At 44.9% G+C, this 21870-nt stretch overlaps 2 protein-coding genes across 5 annotated transcripts in view; one reads left to right on the top strand and one right to left on the bottom strand.

Moving 5' to 3' along the window:
* LOC140338885 (uncharacterized) overlaps positions 1-21870 on the top strand; it is a 114212-nt gene that overhangs the window by 52862 nt on the left and 39480 nt on the right. The window contains exons 7-12 of the mRNA XM_072423204.1: positions 14664-14787; positions 14869-14960; positions 15064-15178; positions 15461-16277; positions 16388-16428; positions 21520-21629. Of these exons, the coding sequence (XP_072279305.1) occupies positions 14664-14787; positions 14869-14960; positions 15064-15178; positions 15461-16277; positions 16388-16428; positions 21520-21629 (1299 nt within the window). The remainder of the gene's footprint in view (positions 1-14663; positions 14788-14868; positions 14961-15063; positions 15179-15460; positions 16278-16387; positions 16429-21519; positions 21630-21870) is intronic.
* LOC140339073 (uncharacterized) lies at positions 7782-13242 on the bottom strand (the record flags this gene model as incomplete). 4 transcript variants are annotated; one of them, XM_072423620.1, is given in 9 exon segments in its annotated part: positions 7782-8401; positions 8594-9118; positions 9568-9653; positions 9964-10072; positions 10192-10286; positions 10442-10498; positions 10715-10804; positions 12318-12473; positions 13088-13173. In XM_072423620.1, coding segments are annotated over 7 exon segments (1296 nt in total). In that variant the 5' UTR covers positions 10788-10804; positions 12318-12473; positions 13088-13173.

The following is a 21870-nucleotide window of genomic DNA, read 5'->3' as shown; positions in this document are numbered from 1 at the left end:
CATCTATTCAAACTCACCTACCCGTCTTCTGTTTCCTAAACCCTCACTATTTCCCACCATTCTATATCTCCCTCCTATTGTGTGATACTTCCCCCACCTCTTAGATTGTAAGCTCTTCGGGGCAGGGTCTTCTTCTCCTCCTGTGTCACTGTCTGTATCTGTCTGTCATTTGCAACCACTAAATAATGTACAGCACTGTGTAATATGTTGGCACTATTTAAATCCTAATTATTAATAATATTCAGTCCAGGCAGTGGACTGTTAAAGGTTGACCGGATGGTTGGCGGAGGTATGAGTATAAAGTAGAAATAATAACGGATAAATACCAGGCTTTTATAGGCACGAGTATTTTGTAAATTAGTGCGAAATAGTGCGCCTGCACAGAAGGTACTTGCTAGTGATTTGGGGTGGGAACTTCCGCAAGCCCTCTAGTACTGGCAACGGTTTATATGTATGATGACTACTGACTTCCGCCCACACACTGCATAGATCCGTAGATAGAATAGAAAGCGTGTGTAGTGTAATGTCTTACGAGGGCGGGTGAGTTGAAGCTTCCGCCTTTACTCTAACTCTATTGCCTTAATAACGCCTAAGTGAGGAGTTTCCTAAAGGCCTACTAAGAGGTGCTAAGGATATTGGAATGGGTATTCCCTAAACCCGCCTCCACATGCCACATATCGGAACTAATGTAGGTTGGGATCTGGCAAGTCCTGGGCGTCGGTTAAAAGTTGATACCCAAACGGGGGCAGGGGTAGGTTAGGTTACCAGATCCCATCCGGCATGCTTATATCATAGCGATATGGGTGCTCCAGTAAGGTGGAGGGATAGGGAAAAAGTTTTGTAAGGGAGAACAACTGAAATATAAAGACATATACATTGGTGAATAATACTACAAGATGATAATCACTGGAGAATAATGAAGGAGGAGTATAATAATCATAACTTACCTTGGAGTATAATGGGAGAGTAATCAACGAAGAAAGAATACATTTCAACAACGTACCCCAAAGTCCATAATAGGTTTTCATAATATATGTTTTGTGAAGGTATCATACAGAATATTATTGAAAGGATACAAAGTGATTTCATTTATGATATTATGAGTCATGTCATCACGCTTATAAGGTTTGGAAAGTAAGTACATGGTAAACTCATTTTGGTTCGCATCTCCCAATAAAATATTTAGATCGTTGAAAAGATGTTATGTTGTTTATTGTAAGTAGTAATCACATATACAGTTTCTCCAGATGTATTTGGTTTGTTTTGGAAAATCAACTCAGTGGGCGTTTCAGTGTTTTTGCCTTCAGGTATGCCCTTTCTGCCTATAAAAGCCAATCTTTTTTTCTGGTATTATTTCTAGTTTATATACCTTTCAGGCTAGGCACACCATATTATCTTACATAGACTTTGGACCCTCCTGCTGGTGAAAACCCTCTCCTTATTGAGGTATGAGCAGGTTTTGGATGATTGGCTGGAAATGAGAAGTTGATGATAGGTTGGTAGGTCAATGAGAGATGATTGACGAATAGTTGACGGATAGTTGGCTGGATGGCGAGCAGTTGATGATTGGTTGGCTTGATAGAGAGCAGTTGATGATTGGTTGGCTTGACAAGGAGCAGTTAATGATTGGTTGTCCGTACAATGAGCAGTTGATTATTGGTTGTCAGGACAATGAGCAGTTGATGGTTGGTTGGCTGGACAGAAATGGCTAGCTGGATCATGAGTAGTTGATAGATGTTAGGCTGAACAGTGAGCAGCCGATATATGGCTGGATGGTTGGTGAGCAGCTGAAGGTTAGTTAGACAGTGTATAGATGATATCACAGGAATGCAGTTTGACATAATGCGTCTTCAGTCTATGAATGTCTTCTAAAGCTTGTTCCTAGTCATCAACTCCTGTCACAGATATACTGGATGAGAGAACAGATATACCATGCCTGACCATTTACTGTAGTAAGTCTGCAGTCTCTGACCTTGTCCTGTAGTCTCTGACCGTCTCCTGTACTAAGTCTGCAGTCTCTGACCTTATCCTGCAGTCTCTGACCTTCTCCTGTAGTCTCTGACCGTCTCTTGTACTAAGTCTGCAGTCTCTGACCATCTCCTGTAGTCTCTGACTGTCTCTTGTACTAAGTCTTGTAGTCTCTGACCGTCTCTTGTACTAAGTCTGCAGTCTCTGACCTTCTCCTGTAGTCTCTGACCGTCTCTTGTACTAAGTCTGCAGTCTCTGACTTTCTCCTGTAGTCCCTGACCGTCTCTTGTAGCTTGCTTGTACATCTGCAGACGCTGTCCTTTGTGGTCCCCTATTACGAGACAGTTGACCTTGGCTGATTTTTAAAAAAAAAGTAACGAAAAAACAGAAAATCCTGTTATATTCCCAGTAAGCAAAGAGATCAGTTCGATTCACGAGATTGAAAAAATAAATCACCTTTCGCTTTCATCTGACCCGATGCCAGAGATTTCAACGCAGACCTAAACCCTCCCACGATCACGACATTGCTGGGACTTGTATGACATTGTCTGTTGTAATGCTACCAAGGTGAGGCTCATGTTTAGGAGAATAGAAGGTTCCAAAACATAATGAATGTATTGCTTTGTACATCTCAACCTTCTCCAAAAGCAAAGTAATATTCCATCTTGGAGAATTTCTCTGCAGCCCCTAATGCTTACCATAATTACCGTACATGTAGGCATTGCCCAGGAGGTCATTATGGGGACTTGGCGGTTACCCGAGGCATTATTGTGCGGACATTCCGACAGACAACAAAAGCTCACAGTACAAGAACATCCCTAATATAACTGACCGGGATAGGGTTACCCAAGGTGTCATCATGGAGGATGTCCCACAGGTAACCACACAGCAAAATGTGAAGATTACCTACAGAAGGCCAGTAATCCAGGGTGGTCATGGAGGAATTCGCTTGAAGATTAAATATAGGGAAACAATTACCCTGAGCGCCGGGGCTGGAGGAGTTCTATAAATGTAATTCTAACGTCTGCAGCTTAGCCTTAGCGTTTGGAGGGTGAAATGTTTTTTAGGCTGAAAGTCGATGAATGTATTCCTTTGATCACCGTGAGGCCATTAGGACACCTGAGAGGATCTAAGGACTAATGTTTTTGGGAAGGTGGTCTCTATTGGGGGCGGCGAAGCAGAAGGGGTTTTTTGAGCATTCCACTTCCTATCTGGTTAGTAACATAGGATTATCTTCTAAGTTTGCGGTATCATAAGGGAAGTTGAACCAAAAGGTTTAGCAATAGGCTGAAGCATTAGGAAGAGGGTTAAAACATGAATGAATCATTCCAGAGTATTAAGCTCCACATAACCTAAGCCTGAAGGCATATTGCCAGCGGCGTGTGTCTATCTGTGTTTTGCAAGGTGCGACTTGAAGGGAAAACATTTCCTGCATGATACTGGTTTGTTGTGAACCCACTCATAACTCTTTGGCAGAAACTCGTCGGCAAAGGATTTCCCGCACTCCAGACATGTATACGGCTTGAAGTCCGAATGAGTCTTCAAACGACAGTTTAGGACTGGTTTGTCCATGCAGCCTTTTCCACACTCTTGGCAGAAATGTGGTTTGCCGCTGTGGGCTCTTTGGTAATGGTGGTTGAGGATAGCCCTTTCGGAATAACACTTCCGTAGTGCAGTAGTAAGGTATTTCTTCTGTGTGGATCGGTGTTCCACGAGCTATGCTTGGTGCCGAAAAAAACTCACCTTTGGCCATGAAGGGAGAATTCCGGTCGGAGGTCTTTTCCCAGTCAGAGCGGAGAAATGTGATGTTTTCCTGGAGAAGCATTTTCTGCATTCAGGACAGGCAAACAGCCCTTTGCCAAATCCTTCGGAGCAACCTCTGGCGCTCAGCATTCTGCTTGAATCCTTTCCGCACTTGGAGCACTGGTTTGGCTGATCTTAGCCGTGGATGACCCGATGCTGGACAAGCTTTGACTTAAAGGGGAAACACTTTCCACACACCGGGCACACGTGCATCTTCTTGACTATCGATTTTTTTTTGGTGGTGGAAGGTTGTAGTCCTGCTCAAGGCACGTTCTGCAGTCCGGGCACAGGTACTGTAAGTGGTGCGATATTGTCTGGCGCTCTTCAGGAGTTAACCGAAGCGAGAACCATTTCATGCAGCCAAGACAGAAAAACGGAACATCGAGATTGTAAGAGTACATGGCGATGTCTGAGCTATGGAGAAGACCATTGTGAAGGGGGTCAGACAGCATGTCCCTGGGGGAAAGTCCTGGATGAACACTCGGGGAAATGTGTTCTTCCTCTGGAGACTCTTTGCCATCTTGTATGTCTTTTCTTGTCAGGAAGGAAGGCCGAGGGTCCACAATGGGTGTTAGAAGCCCCAATGTGCAGTGCTGTATATAAAAACGTAAATATGTTACTATCAGGCAGCTGCCATATACTCAGAATCCTCCTCACCCCACCAGTCAGCAGGTAGTTGACCTCCAAGGTGAAATCCCATTTCATCATAGGATTTTGTCTCTCATCCATCCACAGCTGATCCAGAAGCAGAAAAGGTCAGATGTTATTCTACTGAAACACAAAAACAGAGGAAATTATGTCAGAGTTCATCAACTAGAGAGGAGCTGAGACTTCAGCCAAATTGGCTGTGTCAAGATGGAAATCAAAGCATAACGGATACCAGGGGGGTCCACATCATGGCTGGGGGTGAAGACAGGTAAGTATAAGATATGAGGGGGTGACGACAGGTAAGTACAGAATCTGTCACTGCTCTCCTTTACACACCGGATGTTGTACTTCACTTGTAACTGTCAGCTCTTGTCCGACTCCCAGTCTGTATCCTCCATCTTTCCTCACACCGTCATACTGTACCGGTTGCAGCACCAACTTCTTGTGGTCAAATACGAAACTGCAGACTGTGCAATGGGAAAAAAGCATTGAGCAGTCTAGGCGCGTTTCTGCATGGCTGTGCGGGATTCTTGCGCCTCCAGTGATTGTATACAGAACTGCAGTCTATCATTCATCCATCACTCTATGTTCATTGATTCATGAATAATGAATTTATTATATAAATATTTTAAATAACAATTGTTCACCTGGGGAATAACTGGATTATATTGAGAAACTGCATTCAGTATTTTAATATACTGAATGTTGGATGGGGTAAAGCGATATGACGAAAGATCTCTCCAATGGGTGGTCAGAAATAAAATGCTTAAAGGGGATTTCAAGACAGGAAAAATAGGGCACCTAAAAGGTGATTATTCATATTTCATAAGGGCTACAGTGGTTCAGTCTATATTCCACCAATTAGTTTGCCCTCCACCTACCAATAGAGAATCCTCCTCCACCCCAAACAATAGAATATTTTGTATCTATATCTAATCCAGAAAGATTTCATACGACTCTGTCCCATCTAAGCAAATGTTTTCATGCCACACTGGAGTATGCTGTTTTCATCCCACCCAGGAGGATGTCCTGTGTCTCTATCCCAACCCAGATGTCCTGTGTTTATTTTTAATTACACCCATGAGGATGCCCTCCTTTTCTGAATCCCACCCATGAAAATGTTCTCCTTCTCTATCTCACCCAGTAGTAGTCCTACATCCTTATCCTGCCCACAAAGTTTTCATATGTCTTCATCTCCTCCAGGAAGAATCATCTGTGATTTACTCTCCTAAGAGAATCCTAGCTGTTTTTTTCCCACCAAGGAGGATGTCCTGTGCTTTCTATCCCACCCAGGAGGATGTCCTGAGCTTTATATCCCACCCAGGAGGATGTCCTGTGCTTTATATCCCACCCAGGAGGATGTCTTGTGCTTTATATCCCACCCAGGAGGATGTCCTGTGCTTTATATCCCACCCAGGAGGATGTCCTGTGCTATTTATCCCACACAGGAGGATGTCCTGTGCTATTTATCCCACACGGGAGGATGTCCTGTGCTATTTATCCCACCCGGGAGGATGTCCTGTGCTTTCTATCCCACCCGGGAGGATGTCCTGTGCTATTTATCCCACACAGGAGGATGTCCTGTGCTATTTATCCCACAAAGGAGGATGTCATGTGCTTTATATCCCACCCAGGAGGATGTCCTGTGCTTTATATCCCACCCAGGAAGATGTCCTGTGCTATTTATCCCACCAAGGAGGATGTCATGTGCTTTCTATCCCACCCAGGAGGATGTCCTGTGCTTTCTCTCCCACCAAGGAGGATGCCCTGTGCTTTCTATCCCACCCGGGAGGATGTCCTGTGCTATTTATCCCACCCGGGAGGATGTCCTGTGCTATTTATCCCACATAGGAGGATGTCCTGTGCTTTCTATCCCACCCAGGAAGATGTCCTGTACTTTCTATCCCACCCAGGGGGATGTCCTGTGCTATTAATCCCACCCAGGGGGATGTCCTTTGTCTCCAGCCTAACCAGGACAATGTCATCTGCCTCCACCATGAGACATGAGGATACACTTATGAGCAAGACGTGGGGGGGGGGGGGGGGTTCAGGGAGACAAAAAGAATTCAGGCCCAGAAGTGGGACGGATCTGAAGGAAAGGACAGGGATCGATCAATCTGAGTTCACCAAAGTGATAATAAATCTGAATACAGAGGAAGAAGAGCTGTGGGGGGCAGAGTGCTGGAGCTTTTTGCCAGAACAGAGGAAAGAGGCATCACCAAGTTCTGATTTTGTAAACACGTAGACCTTATCATACAAATATTCATTAACACATCTCAGGTTCAGTTGACTAGGAATGAAGAATTTTGGCTCCATTTATGTTATATTTGTTTAAAAAAAAAATGTTCTTGCTTTTTTCAGACCAGAATCAGTCATTAACCCGTGGTGCAATCTCATCAACATCACAAGTGTTTACTAAACTGTTTTTTTTTTTAAGTAAAATTAGTTTTATTGCAAAATCAAGACCTCTGAATTTAAATTTATTACTGTTTACATCACCAGACATGGCAGTAGATAACAGTTTCTTAAACTAAAAAAAAAATAGATTTAAAAATAAAAATAAAATAAAACTAAAGTTTAACTAAAACAACATTAACTAGCTTACAACTTCAATGCCTTGTTAAAAAAGGCCTAGTAACAGTATGAAATGAAGATGGACTGCTCAGTGCCCATTTCTGCCCTCGTGGGTGGTCCTATTTAAGTCACGTCCTTGCTTTTTGTCATTTGAGCTGTGCTGGAAAGGCTCTGATGAAGGAAATTTGGAAAATTTGAAGTGTCTATAGGAAGGAAAAAACAAATCTCCAGTGTCCATAGCAGCCAACAGGATTACCTTCACCCCCCACCGCCCCTGAGAATGCAGTGGAAGAATGAAAAAAGGCATCCAAACTCCTCAGGGGTGGTGACTAAATATCATAGTTGCTTTTAAAAACTGTTCTCTTGGCTCACTGCAACTATTGAAATCCCTCTTCATTTCCTATAGGGCGCTGGAAGACTTTAAAAGGAATCTTTAAGCTCTGCGGGGACCGCAAAACTGAACTTTAAATAGTTTACCTATTCTATAAATACTGTAGAACATGTCAGCAATGTAAAAATATCAGGGATAACACTCAGCAAATGAGGCCTGCAATTTGTTGGACGATTGTGGGCGAATCAAATTCTGCCATCCAAAATTTTTTGTAACTGATCAATACAAAATGTAGCTTTTATTATGGTATTAAAGGCTAAATGAAATGATATCCATTGTGCGTTTCAGACGCATTCTCTATAAATAGTCATCTTCATAAGTGCACCATTGATGAATCCTGCTTTGGGCCATAGATAAACATATTAGAGGTAGGAAGCCCAATTTGACTATTTGACCTCCCATGGTGAACCCTCAGGAACCTGTCATGGCGTGCAAGATTTCACGAGGACATCTGGATAACCAAACCCGTGAAGGTTAACAACCTGGGAGCTGTAAATCTCCTAACCACTCTCTTTCTCCTTTCCCTTCCCCCACCAGCAACGCCGCCGCCACCTTTTTTGTAACCGTGGGAGGCTTTTCCTCTTTCCTGGAGAAACCTCATTAAAGGTCAGGGAGGTTGGCCAGGGCTATTTGGTGAGGGTGGGCATCGCCAGGGCTCGGGAGTGGTCAGCTTGAGGGTTGGTTCTGGTAGAATTGGGCCGGGTACTGGCATACAAGACTGTCTTCCGTCAGCTGGCCCAGCATGCCCTTGTACAAGACTTCCATGATAAGGACTTCAGCCAACAGTCTCTGCTGCTCATCCATCCTACGTAGCTTAGAAGAGACCATGAAGCCGAATGCATCAAACTCGTCATTGTTCTTGGTGAGGAGAGCGGCGGCTTGGGTGAGCAGCCGCTCCCCCAGTTCCTCTTCACTAGTGTTATTGTACATTTTTCTTTTCCTTTGTCGTCGGATGGAAGCCATAATTTCGTCATGGATCTCAAACTCCACATCGTCAGATTGGCTGTTGCTGGTCACCTGACAGGAAATAAAGATGTGTAGATGGTTTTTATAGTTTTTCTTATCCTAATAATGTCCTTGTTTGGGTGGGGGACCGGAGTACTAGGTAAAGGATCCCCTTTCTAATGTTCTCTGTTCTATTGCACTAAAACAACCCCCCCCTTTCTTTTGGCTAGGCATGGTCAATCATTGATGGGGACAAAAACCTACCTGAGACATATTTGTAGATTCTTCTAGAGTTTCGGGATTCATCTTGCCATCCTCGTCCATTCGTGAATCCTGAGGTTCTGGCGTATCGGGCCTCTTCAGTATGCTTGGAATGCAGGGTACACTGACCATGCTGGAAGTGTCGGACATGCCAGCGCTGCCGTCCTCCGGAGGGTCCTGACCTAACGTGAACTTCAGGAGATCGAAATACCATAGGCGTGGTACGTAGACATCGGCGGCACAAGAGGCCGTCTTCTTCGACACCTGAACTTTGTTGAACTCGTTCTTGAAGACCGTCCGCAGGTTGGCGATCTTGTGTTTGACGAATTGGATGTTGGCCGTTGGGCACACAGTGCGGCACAGCTGCACCAGTTGCTCATAGGCCTTCATACGCTTCTGCTTGTTGGAGTAGTCTGCGAATTTGATGTTCCACAGGCACGGGTAGGAGCGGTACATATTGATGAACTCTTTGAGGAATTCTGGATTCATGATGTATTCTGAAGGCAACCTCCTCCTCACGTATTTCATCTAACAACACAAGAAAACCTGTTAGAACTAGGACTTACACTACCACGGAGCAGAAAGTCACGTGGTTCATACAGTTTTACTGATGGGTCCATGTTTTTAGGATGCTAACATGTAAATCCCCTACTACGTGTAGCAACACGCAACTGCATGGTAAAAGGAGGAACCAGTCCAAGTGCCATCGATTAACATTGTCCTTTACAGGTCCCACTTTGGACTTCAGATAGGCCACTAGAGTTCATTATGTAGCTCACTGAATAATAATATCTAGCAGCATTATAAATACCCAGATTCATACACAACCCTCAGTACTGAAGCCTGGCCCGTTAATGCTCATCAGAATATTTGGCAGGATTTCATCCTTTTGGTGCCAGGAGCTGGACACTACAAAGAACAAACTACAGTGTAGGCCACCTAGACAGAGTAATGGGTGATTTAAAGCGGGCTGCTACCTTATGGACGACTCCGTGGTTCTTCACTGGGGACCACCACTTTTTGTAGGGCTTCCTAATATATCCCTTCCTGGATTTTGTGTACTCTGAGAAAAAAAAAACGACAAAAAGGTCAATGTTAAAACACTTTAGTTGAAACTCCACCAAAAAAAAAAAAAAAAAAACTCCACCAAAAAAAAAAAAAAGACTAAAAGATGAAGTCTAATCACTATATTTTCGTCATATACATAGCTGAAGATAAAGTTTGCCTACAAGGTGGGTTTTAACATTTGTTTAGGCCTGCAGAATTGACTCCAATCATTTTGAGCTCACAAGCTGCTGATGATAATACTCAGTGACCAACGGGAGGAAGAACTTAAAATCTGTCGTAGTAGGGGGGTTCCTCTCAATACTCACGAGTCCGGATATCAGAGTGCATGTCCATTTCCTCCATCCTCATGCCGATCTCGTTTCCTCTGGCATTTTCAGAACCAATGTCCACCACCACAATATTAAGGTTTTCCTCCTGAAGACCCAAAGCAATACAGATTTCAAGTTTTGGTGCCACATGGAGATGGCAGTACCACACGAAACGCACAACATATTATAGTTCACCGATCGGCATTTAAAATGATGTTCTGGTACCTTAACGGGGTGTTGGACATCATCTTCTCTGTATTCTGGTTCATAGCGGCAGCTCGTTCCTTTGTCCTGGGTGGTGGACCTGTGGTTGGTCAAATCTGTAGGAAGTAAATACGGATTGTTTTATACCTGGGTCCTAAAGGGGGCCCCCTGCAGGCCATCTTTACATCACATAGTCAGCTGGCACCGTTGCCTAATATCTCCCAAACATGGATTGGCCACAAACCTTGAAACTGTAAAAATTATTACTCACCCACACTGATATCAGCAGGAATTTCCTCCTCTTTGATCTTCACGATAGGTGTCAACCCTAGCTAGGATTAAAAATAACAAAATATAATTAAAATATAACATCATACTATTGTTCACCTTCTACTGTTAAAATAGCTAAAGGCACAGACGAAGGCCAAATGTGGACATCACCCAGCAAATTTATATACTGCCTCTGTGAATAACCCCCCGTGGGGGGTGTCAATGCTTTCCACAGCTTCTAGAGACCACGTGACCCTACCCTGCATCCACCTACCTCTGCGGACATGTTGTTTGGATCGTGCTATATGTTCTGAATGGCGTCCGTCTGCGTTGGGGGTAAAAAACATAGGGCGAACCAATCGAGCTGCAGATTTAAAGAGAACACATGGTTACACTTGGAACTCCCCCCATCCTTTGCTTATTCTGATTTTTACAGTCTGCATTGTTTTTCGGGAGACTTTCTGTCCAGGTAACACCAGGAAAGAAATGAGAGGATGCAATGAAATATCCTTAATAAAAACCAAAACCATTCTAACCCATCCCTACTAAATGTCCCATCACTTCCTATCCTCGTTGCACCCTGTCAATGAAAAAGAAGATGGGGTAAATCTCCACAATGCACAAGGAATGTAGCACGGGTTCCAACCCTTCCAACTTCCATAAACATGAATGTGGTCTTTACTACCTAAAAAATCCTCCACCAATAAAACCAGACAATAGACACTTAACCTTTATTCCAAAGAAGACATCTGACCCTCAGACCAGATTCCTACCTATCATTTGTGTGACATTTTATATGTCAGACACTTTTTCTTCAACCATTGCAGGTTGGCCTATTGCTCTGTAGTGGAAGAATTCCCAATAGATGATCGGTCCTGCTGGTCTCATGCACTCCGACCTCCTCATAATTTCCAATCATTCATTTGGACACTTAAAGGACTTTTCAGGGTCATTACTTTGAAAGCAGCCATTTTGATAGCCATCAGACCTGTCAATTCGATGTTAAAGCTAAAAGCTTTGGGAAGCATGGAGGCGCCAGACATTGAAGAGGTTCCCTCAACCTAACAAGCATTTTGAAGGGCCTTCTAAATATATACACCATGTTCCTCCAACCTATGGAGCCCATGGATGAAGTCTCCACGATGACCAACCTTGACCTACTAGCGTTCCTTCAGATGTAGCTACGAGTATTATGGGTAAGGGTGGATTTGTCTCCTGACTCGGTGGTGCCAACACTATAACCAGGCACAGCTAGAAGATAGGACCCAGACAGTCTTTTCTCTTCTAAAAGTTATTACCTTTTTAGCTGTATGCAAAGAGCCTTCGTCCCACCAAAACTCTCCCCTAAGTGGCCCTCTTCTCAATGGCCACTGGCCCAAGAGCTCCTCACCAAATGCTTACACAAATGCTTACACAAGTTACCACCACCATCCAAGATTTTCCTTCTCTATCAAAGGCCAGCCCAAGACAGCCCTTCCATCGCCAACCACCTGCCTGATGGGGCACTTTTTATTCTGCTAACCAAAGGGTGGCCAGGGCCTTCCCTGCTGACCGCCTGTCCAATGAGGTCAAAGTAACCTTCAATTTCCAGGGTCTGCTTCCCTGGTTATCATGATTACCAGTTTCACTTTGTGATAATAATGGAAAACACTCTATACATGATGACCTCCACTGGGTGTCAAATACGCTACCCTAAGCAACAACCATATGACGATGATGAAGGTTCCTCGAGCCCTGGATATGTTCCCTCAGCGGGATTGGACCATTCAGAGCCTCAGATGGTATTTACCAGGCCTCACATCCCAGTGTTGTGGATGAATAATATCCAAGGACAATGCAGGATAAGCGTTTGTCCTCTATGGGTGGCAACAACTCACCCAACAAGAGGTTCCTTCACCTTCCTGTAGGGTGTCTCTACCCCACATCACTACCACCGACCATGCAAATTGGCTGGTTGGTCATCGTAAGGCACCAACTTATTTGTATCATCTGACCAACGCTGGCATTGTCCCTCGTTGTCTGACCAATCTAAGCTGAATAAAGAAAGGTTGACATTTATTGACATATCACAAACCACTTGCCAGGTATTACCCTACGTGTTCCTCCATCAGATCCCAGAGTCCATCACAACCTACCACACACCCCAATTTCAGAAACCTATGGGCATGTGGACAGCTGGGGCACAATTTATAGAATCACTGATCATGTGGGTAGTAGGGGGCGGGGCAACCACCCATAAATACGTTGCCATGGAGAATAAATTACATCTACCAATGAAATAATAGTTAACATTACCCGACTTAAGAAAAAAAATCTTTTACACCAATTTTTAGGTTTCCACAGGCTGTAAACTCGGTTTGGTGGTCAGATTGAGATTGCCGAGCTGGTGATCATGTGACACATGTAATGGGGGCCGACATGGCGCATATAGACCATCCCTTCCATGGGAAAGGTAAGTGGAGGTGAAGTTTAGGGATTGCGGAACCATTCCAAAGCCAAACAAGCCAGCAATGGGCACACAGGATGGAGATGTGCACAGAAAGGAAGCCATGACTATGCCAAATGGTGGCTGGATGTATACAAAACTCCTTCCATGATTTGTGTGAATAATATAAAGGGAAATAAAGGCAGAGATGACAATACTCACATAAGCCTCGCTGGCTATGTTGACAAGACCGCCGGAAGAAGAAATCCCGATCTTCCCCTCTGCTTCACTCAGCTAGACAAAGCCTACAGAACAACTTCCGGGTTATGCGTTCCACTGTCACACCGTTGTGCGTTTCAGCTGACGTCAATGTCATGTGATCTCTGCGTTCCATCACAGCGCCCATCCCCGACCTGTGCGATTCAGCCGTGATTACTATTATTTTTATATGCTGGAATAACATTATTACTTATTATTTGTATTATTATTAGTAATAGTTTTTATTCATAATAATCAGAAATTTTTGATAATATTGGGATTGAACATTTGAACCTTAGAGGCTGAACTGTCGCCTTCATGGTGTCTCCACAAGACCGCTATGTCCTGCACATTCCTGCCTGCTTTGGTCTACAATAAAATGGCCGCCTTTATTTACTGCTATGGCACAGAACTGCGGACACATTTAGGTTCAGCTCTCAATTCAGAATGTAGAGTAGCTAGAGGACTACATTTACCACAAGGCTGTCCTGACGGCATCACAGGGGTTGTGATGTCATCAGGGAGCCGAGGCGAGAGCTACAAAGAGGTGGCAGAAGGTGGAGACCAGCAAGCTGAGGGTGAGCAGGCTCTAGTGGTATATTGCAGCCATTTTGTGCCTGGTGCTGTGATTAGAGGATGTATTAATTATTTGTCCTCCTGGGTGGGCAGAGAACCTTTATATATAAACTTACTTTCCATGGATGTTTATGTAACTTCCCCCAGCACATAATGAGGTCACATGATGTCACTTCCATTGGAAGCAGCCATTTAAGGCTGAGAAAAGCTCACAAGTCATCAAAGTTCTTTTCTACTGAGTTTCTGTGAGCTAGAAAATATCTTCCTCCAATGTATGGGGTGAGATGAGCGCCTGCTAATATGGAGGGTCAGATTGTTGATACTTAAATCAGAATATGACATTTTATAGGCGGCTCAACACTGTGCTCCTGCTACAAGAACAGATTACATCCTGGAGGATGGAGGCGGAGCGGAGTCACCTGACCGAGCGCATAATAAATCTCACGCTGGAGATCCTCTACCTGCTGACCGGAGAGGTGAGGAGGATTCTGGGAGGTCACATGACATCGGTCTGATCTGACCAGAGTGGTGGGGAGGATTCTGGGAGGTCACATGACACAGTCAGGGTGTGCAATGTGCACGGGGCACACACAGTCAGGGCACTGCCACCACCCATGCTACACGCAGTCATAGCAGACACTGCACTCCGAGCATGCACAATCCTAGCCAGCGCTACAGACAAGGATACACATAGAGCACACCAATACTTCATAATACCAAAGGACAGGGGGCCATACTTCTGTGTCATATTTATCTTCTTTATTAGGACTATGGACCAATAGGGAACAAGCCCAATGAAACTCCATCCCCCTCCCTGACACCCCAGATCAACCACGGCAAAAAGATCCTGGAAGTCACCCAGAAGATCATTGGGCTGCTGCCGGGAGAGGTGAGCGGTGCCGGGAATTCTGGGACAATATTATGGGATGTGTTTGGATGGTGACTGTATCATTGTGTGTGTCAGGTTCCTATAAGGTGTCAGGATGTCACTGTCTATTTCTCCATGGAGGAGTGGCAGTATTTAGAAGGACACAAGGACCTCTACAAGGACGTCATGATGGAGGACCACCAGACCCTCACATCACCGGGTAAGAGGAGGGGGTGGGATCATGTAGAAAAGGGGGCGGGATCTGTCCTCGACATATTTGACCATGGCATCTTTTCTTCAGTTGCACAGGATTCCGAAGCCACCCCAGAGCAATGTCCCAGCCCCCAAATCTCCCCTCATATTAAGGAAGAGGACACTACTCAGGGATTTCTGGTAAGTTGAGTATTATCTACAATAAACGTTTCTCTGATTCTCTTCAGTAAAGCTGAATACTCAGCACAGTCATTGGATTGTCCTCCATTTTTGTCTTGACAAGCAGGAGGACAGTCTGAACATTATCGTTGTGCCGAAATCTGAGCAGGAGGATTACATAGACGAGTCTTACCTCTTGAGAATTAAAGAAGAGGAAATGCCTGTGAAGATTTCTTCTGGTGAGTACAAGCAGGAAATGCCCATCAATGTTGGCATATCGGTGCCTTGGGCACCATGTGATCCATATTTACCCAGCATGTCCCGTGTGGCAGTGTATTCTAAAGAGAAAATTAGGGGTAGAGAGACTTTGAGGGCTCGGAACAGGAAGTAGGGAGAGATTGTTGATCACATGACTGGCAAATTAGGAAGTAAGGTGACTGGCATTAATCTTTGCCGAGCAGCATGACAGCCTGGTTTAGATGACAGCCGGGGTTGTCCTAAACTTTCTGCCTTATTTACAGGCTACGAGTCATATGACCTCTCCCAGAAAACCCGGAACAGGCAACCTGGAAACAGGAAGCAGTTTATCTGCCAGGACTGCGGCAAAGTCTTCACCCGCCTCTCGCACTTCATCATTCACCGGCGGATCCACTCGGGCGAGAAGCCCTTTGAGTGCTCAGAGTGCGGCAAAAGCTTCTCCTGCAACTCTTACCTGGTCAAGCACCAGCGCAGCCACACAGGCGAGCGTCCATATTGTTGTGGTGAATGTGGCAAGCAGTTCAACCAGAGCTCCAACCTGTTCAAGCACCAGAAGACCCACACGGGACACAAGCCCTTTGTGTGCGACCTGTGCGGGAAGTCCTTCACACAGAAGTCCCACCTTGTCATTCACCGGATTGTCCACACAGGGGAGAAGAGATTCCCCTGCTCTGAGTGCGGGAAGTGTTTCAGCAACAATGCCCGGCTGGTGGCGCACGTGCGGGTTCACACGGGTGAGAAACCCTTCGGCTGCCCGCTCTGTGACAAGCGATTCACCCAGAAGTCCCACCTGGCCAAGCATCATATCGTCCACACCGGGCACAAACCCTTCAGCTGCGAGCAGTGCGGGAAAAGTTTCATCAGCAACAGTCACCTGGTCATCCACCAGCGCTCGCACTCTGGGGAGAAGCCATATTCCTGCACACAATGCGACAAACGCTTCTCGCAGAAATCCGACCTGGTGCGCCATCAGAAGACCCACGCCGGGGAACGACCCTTTGCCTGCCCCACCTGCGGCAAACGTTTCCTGTGTAAGGCCTACCTGGTCCAGCACGAGAGGATCCATGTGGGAAAGGACACGTGACAATCATCAATGCGACTGTTATTTGGGAAAGAGAACCTGTCACGGCTCGGCTTAGGCAAGAACCTGGACAGTAGCAATACAACATCAACATTTTCTGTATCTAAAGGCGATTCTGGAGCTGGGAGTCGGAGCTGAGAATCAGCAGCTGTCAGAATCATTCATACCCCAGCCTTTGCCATGACCGGTTCTCTTTACATACTGCTGTCCCTATTTGTGTTTTATATTCTTTCTATGTATAGACTGTCTTATATATGACTTTTAGTAAAGCAGCGCAGTGACTGTGCTTTACTGTTGTTCTGTCTCTGTGTTGGTCTCTACTCACCAATCTCAGTTTTAAACACTGCCGGTAATTTAATCTTCAGATTTTTTCACAGATACCGTTCATCAATACGCTGATTTCATTGTCTTATCTATAGCAGGCTGCTAGAGGACCTACATGTAGCAAAGAAATATGAAACCGCAACCAATAAAATAAAGATCACCTCACAATTAAATCTGAAAGTTGATAAACAAATGCTCTTTGGTTCCAGAATTAAAGGAACAGCCCTGGCCTACCTGGAAAAAGACCTCAGGTGGCATGGATCTCTATAAAAACAGCAAACCCCCTTACTAAGTATAATTATAGCATCACTCCTGATCAACTGTGAGGGACATAAACACACACTAGGGAAAATTTTATATCTCTGACACCCAGTGTACAATGAGCAGTGTCAGTCCTGCCTGTCCCCATTATATACAGCCATCAGTCCACAGAAATAGGCAGAGCTGTGAGAGTGCGGCCATTTTGTTGGAGTCCGCTCAGGAGACAAAATGATGCCAAAGAGCTCGGCCTCTGGCGAGCCCGAGTCTGCGTACACATTGTAAAGAACCCTATGACAGGCTAAAGAAGCGAGTTCGCGTGCACCCAATCAGCGGCCGGGAAAAGGGGGCGGGACCTACATCTGCTACACAACCCAGCTGCAGGAATCAGAGCTGAGAGCCCGGCGCTAGCCGTGTAAGAGGGGCGCAGAAGGGGGCGGGGAGAGCAATGGGAGCCCATAGAGGGCAAAATACAACGTGTTACCCCTATACACCAAAATATTCAACGTGTTTCCCGTATTCACTTCACTATACAACGTGTGGAGAGAGCAGTACGGAGGATAGATCCCCCATCATCTGATAAACACATAGAGACAATGTATTCAGTCAGTGTGTGTGTTTCCTACAGATGGATCCAGTAATGGGAACCCACCAGAGAGATGTCCCCGTCCTCTGTATTCCCGGGATTCCAAAATTCCTCACTTTAATCAGGTAGAAAGATCTAACACCAAATCATAGAAATATAATGTGTGTGTGTATAAGCTTATCCAAAAATACAATGATACTCTTAGTTCCATTAGCCAATACTTTAATTTCCAGGTTGAAGATGTGATTGAAATAGAAAGTGATGAAGGAGAGAGCGATGAGGAGAAGGAAATCTCTGCAGAGATCAACACAGGTATGGAATAAACACTAAATCTATTGAACCATACATAGTCAGTGTGCCATTGGATCCAGCCGGGGTTTCTCTTGGCATCCATTGGTATCTCCTGGACAAAACATTTCCCTTCCCTGACAGTGCTCACCAAACTCTGTCTACAGAGGGAGCCACAGAGGCTGAATTTCAAACATGTCTCCCTTTGACCATCCATATGACATTGTCAATAGATGGGATTAGTGGTTTACGCAGTACTGCATAAGGTTCTTCTAACTATCTTTATAGCTCACAAGAAGTGAAATAAACGCAGTATTCCCGTAAGGATCAACAGACATTTTCTGTGCTTGCTGGAAATGTCATTATCTTGAAAGATTTTGGAATTGGGCCATCACAACTAAGGACTGGTGTGAGCTGCAGTAAATGTCTGTTTAGTCTTTTGAAAATAATAATCTTTTTGTGTGCTGCTAACAGGTGGACCGGAGGACGGGGAGACCTCTGATAGACGAGTCTCTTCGTTTCTGGGGTGCAGAGCAGAAGATGATTCTCCAGGTGAAATTTCCAGTTTCCATCAAGGAATTCCCAGAGGTAATCTATCCAGAAGACATCCTTCAGGTGGCTCTACACATAGTGGACATTTTCTAGATGCTTCTATATGTACTGGACATCCTCCAGGTGGGGCTACGTAGGAAACACACACACTGACTGAATACATTGTCTCTATGTGTTTATCAGATGATGGGGGATCTATCCTCCGTACTGCTCTCTCCTTTACAATAATGTCTCCTCTTACCCGGTGATGTGATAGGTGATTGGTCATCCATCATGCCCTCCTCTCCTGTCAGCAGCTCAATGATCTTCAGGACAAGGTCTACAATCTTATCATTTTTCTCAGCTGTCACGCAGGAGTGTTCAGGAACCATGAAGGCCACGTGGTCACCAGACTTCACAGGAGGGGGACTCTGTATTAGGAAACAGTCACGTCAAGTGACATAAATCAGGACTTCTCCTCTCAGGTCTGGGTGACCTCCCAAAATCCACCTCACCTCTCCGGTCAGCAGGAAGACGATCTCCAGGATGAGGTTTATTAGCCTCTCCGTCAGGTGACCCTTGTGATCCTCCATCCTCGGCAAGTCCATCTACAAAATGAAAAACGTACACAGATCAGATCGGCATGATGACTTTGCAGCAATAAGGGTCCCAAGTCTGAATGTCCTTGGCCAGGTCACTGACTGCATGGAGTTTGTATTTTCTCTGTGAATTTGAAGGGATTGCTCCAACATTATTAGTAAAATACTGGTAGCTACATTAGCTCCCCACAAAAATGGCTTTGATAGGGACATTTAATTCTGAGCCTTTAAGGGACAGTTAGTAAACTATGTACAGAAAAGTAGAAAATACCATCTCTATAATAATACATAAGAAAAATAAACTGCGTGAAATGAAAGTAAATGTCATTACCAGCTCTGCTCAGCCATCACCTGCAGCAACTTTGCTCTAATTGTCCAAACCGGAAGCTGTTAATAAAGTTTCAAAGTTTATTTCCGGATTGTGCGTTCCAAGCCTTCTGTCTTGCCCTGACTGCTGCCTTCCTGTGGCCAAAAAGAAGAATGCAGGCAAGAGTAGCCTCACCGCTTATCACATTTTTTTCACGATAAACTTTAATGGTCTTTTTCACGCTTAACTAAGAGGACTCTGACATATTACTGTTGTTTTGATGAGTGCTTGAAAAGCTTTGTTATATTTTATTTCAGTTTTTTATTGTGGTTTTTGTTTATGAATAAAGTTATTAATAAAGTTTTACACGCGTCCTTCCCTACTTTGCGTTCCACCTGCTGCACGTGTTTGCGTTCCAAGCTCAGAGAAGTCTGTAGCGCGGTGCTGCCATCCTGTGGCTACTATGCGCTATTGAAGCACAATTGGGCATACCTCACTAATGTGGTGTGGCAGTGAGCCCTCGTGTTCATAGGGAGAACTGCAGCTTAATATTTATTTCACAATGCTGCTAGCAGAACTATGGGTTCACTTGGAGAATTATCAGCCCTGTGAAAAATGAGTGCTCATGTAGATGGGAATTCAATGATTTTGGCATAGAGACAATGCAGCCTAACATAGAATTAGGTTGCTAAAATACAGACAAGACAGTGAAGGGCAACTCCTTCACACTGAATCGCCCCGCTGGAGCTACATGGGGAGCTTGCACAGGTTTGTGTGTAACCCCACTCATACGCTGTTATTGATGGGGATGCGGAGGATGGAAAGTCACTTTTCTGGACATCTGGCAGTATAGTTGTCAACTCTGTTTTGATTGGCCGGTGTGTTTTTAGAACTAGTCTGGGTCCGCTGTATGGCAAACTGGACTTATTCTAAGTATCCTCAGGTGATGGCTCAGGGGCTGATGCTACCCCCACTTCCTTGGCTTCGTGTGTTTATTCTTCGTAATGATTCACCCGGCTGAGGCTTTGCCCGAGACCTTATGTGAGATCAGAAGCGCTGATCGGTCATTGGGACAGGTGATTTCATAACTACTTTTACAACTCAACAGAAATGTATTGAATACATCTGATACCGGTCTATCCCTGGAAGCCGGTCTCGGGTAAGGGCTCACACTGCAAACAGCTCTCCAATAGAAAAGTAATGAGAGGAGGCTTGTAGATTACAGAACAGCCCCTTGGTGAGAGCAGATATATAAATCCTCTGTAACATTATTTTACCTTCAATATATATATTTCTGTGTGTATAACATTAACTCCCAACTATTTACATGTCACTGTAATGCATACTCAGGAGCTGGGAGACAAGCATGAGTAAATAATGGCTGCAGTTAACAGATGCATCCACTATTAGACCTCGGGGGAGCCCCCTATATCGGACTCACAACAACCTATTCAAGTCGATTTTAAACATGGGACATGCTATTTATCTATTATAGGAAAGGTGGAAAAAACCTTAAACGAGCAACTCAGACAACAAGAATATTTTACAAAACTGACTTTATTCTCATTGAAAATTAAATGTCTGCCCTGCACAAGTTCCGCCATCTAATAATTCATTAGAATACAAAAAGTTCCGTTCCCTCTGTGTGGAAAGATGGCTCCCTCCAGCGTGTGTCTGTTCGTGTTTGGCCAGATGATACTTAAATGTGAAACATTTCCCGCACTCGGCACAGGAGAACGGCTTACTGTGGACCCTTCGGTGGCTGTTGAGCAGAGACTTATTGGCGAAGCATTTCCCGCACACTGAACACGGAAATGGTTTATAGTCAGAATGGAGTTTTAGATGTCGGTTCAGAACAGACTTGGAGGAGTAGAATTTTCCACACTCCGGACATGAAAACGGCTTGTAGTCCTGGAAAACTGTATCGTGATGCCGATAGAGGATTACTTTGTCCGTAAAACTCTTCCCAGCTTCAGAACATGAATAGGATTTCTCCCTAGCATGAAGTCTCTCATGACTCAGAAGACACGTCTTCCCCGAAAGTTGTTCCCCGCATTCGGAGCATTCCAAAAAACCATCGTTGGAGTGAACATGTTGGTGCTCGGTGCTGCTGTGTAACCGCGCCCCACTCTCCACACACTGGTAAGGCTGATCTTTGATATGAGTGAGCCGATGCTTAAAGAGATTAGACTCCACTGTAAAACATTTTCCACATTCGAAGCATACGTGCGTCAGCTTGACGATGTCCGTCCTCTTGGGTTGAGGGAGACCTTCATGCTGCGTCAGGCATTTCCCACAATCTGGACACAAAAATGGCACTTTGGGCGTAATTGTCTTATGTCGGCCAGGTGGGAGTTTCAGTAAGAACCATTTCATGCATGCCGAACAGAAGAAAGGCTCCACAACCCCATGTGTGTCCGTGTCTGCGGTGTCCACAAGCACCAGGCCGTATCCTGAGGTATTAGGAGATCTGTTAGCTCTGGAAAGTCCAGGATGGACATCTGGGGAAAGATTATACAATCCGTCCAGATAAGATTCCTCAGGGTTAGAGGCATCGGGGGATCGTTCCACACTATGACATCCTTGATGGAGACTGTTGGCTAAGGGGTCTTCTCCTGAAGAACCATCCACAAGGTCATCATATTCTGAAGAGGAAGTGAGATGTTCCTCTGAGCTTTTGCTGGTCCTCTGTTCACCTC

The sequence above is a fragment of the Pyxicephalus adspersus genome, chromosome 10, assembly GCF_032062135.1.
Source record: "Pyxicephalus adspersus chromosome 10, UCB_Pads_2.0, whole genome shotgun sequence".
NCBI classification, from domain to species: Eukaryota; Metazoa; Chordata; class Amphibia; order Anura; family Pyxicephalidae; genus Pyxicephalus; species Pyxicephalus adspersus.
Note: the sequence above shows the minus strand (reverse complement) of the source record. Positions and strands in the feature narration are given on the sequence as shown.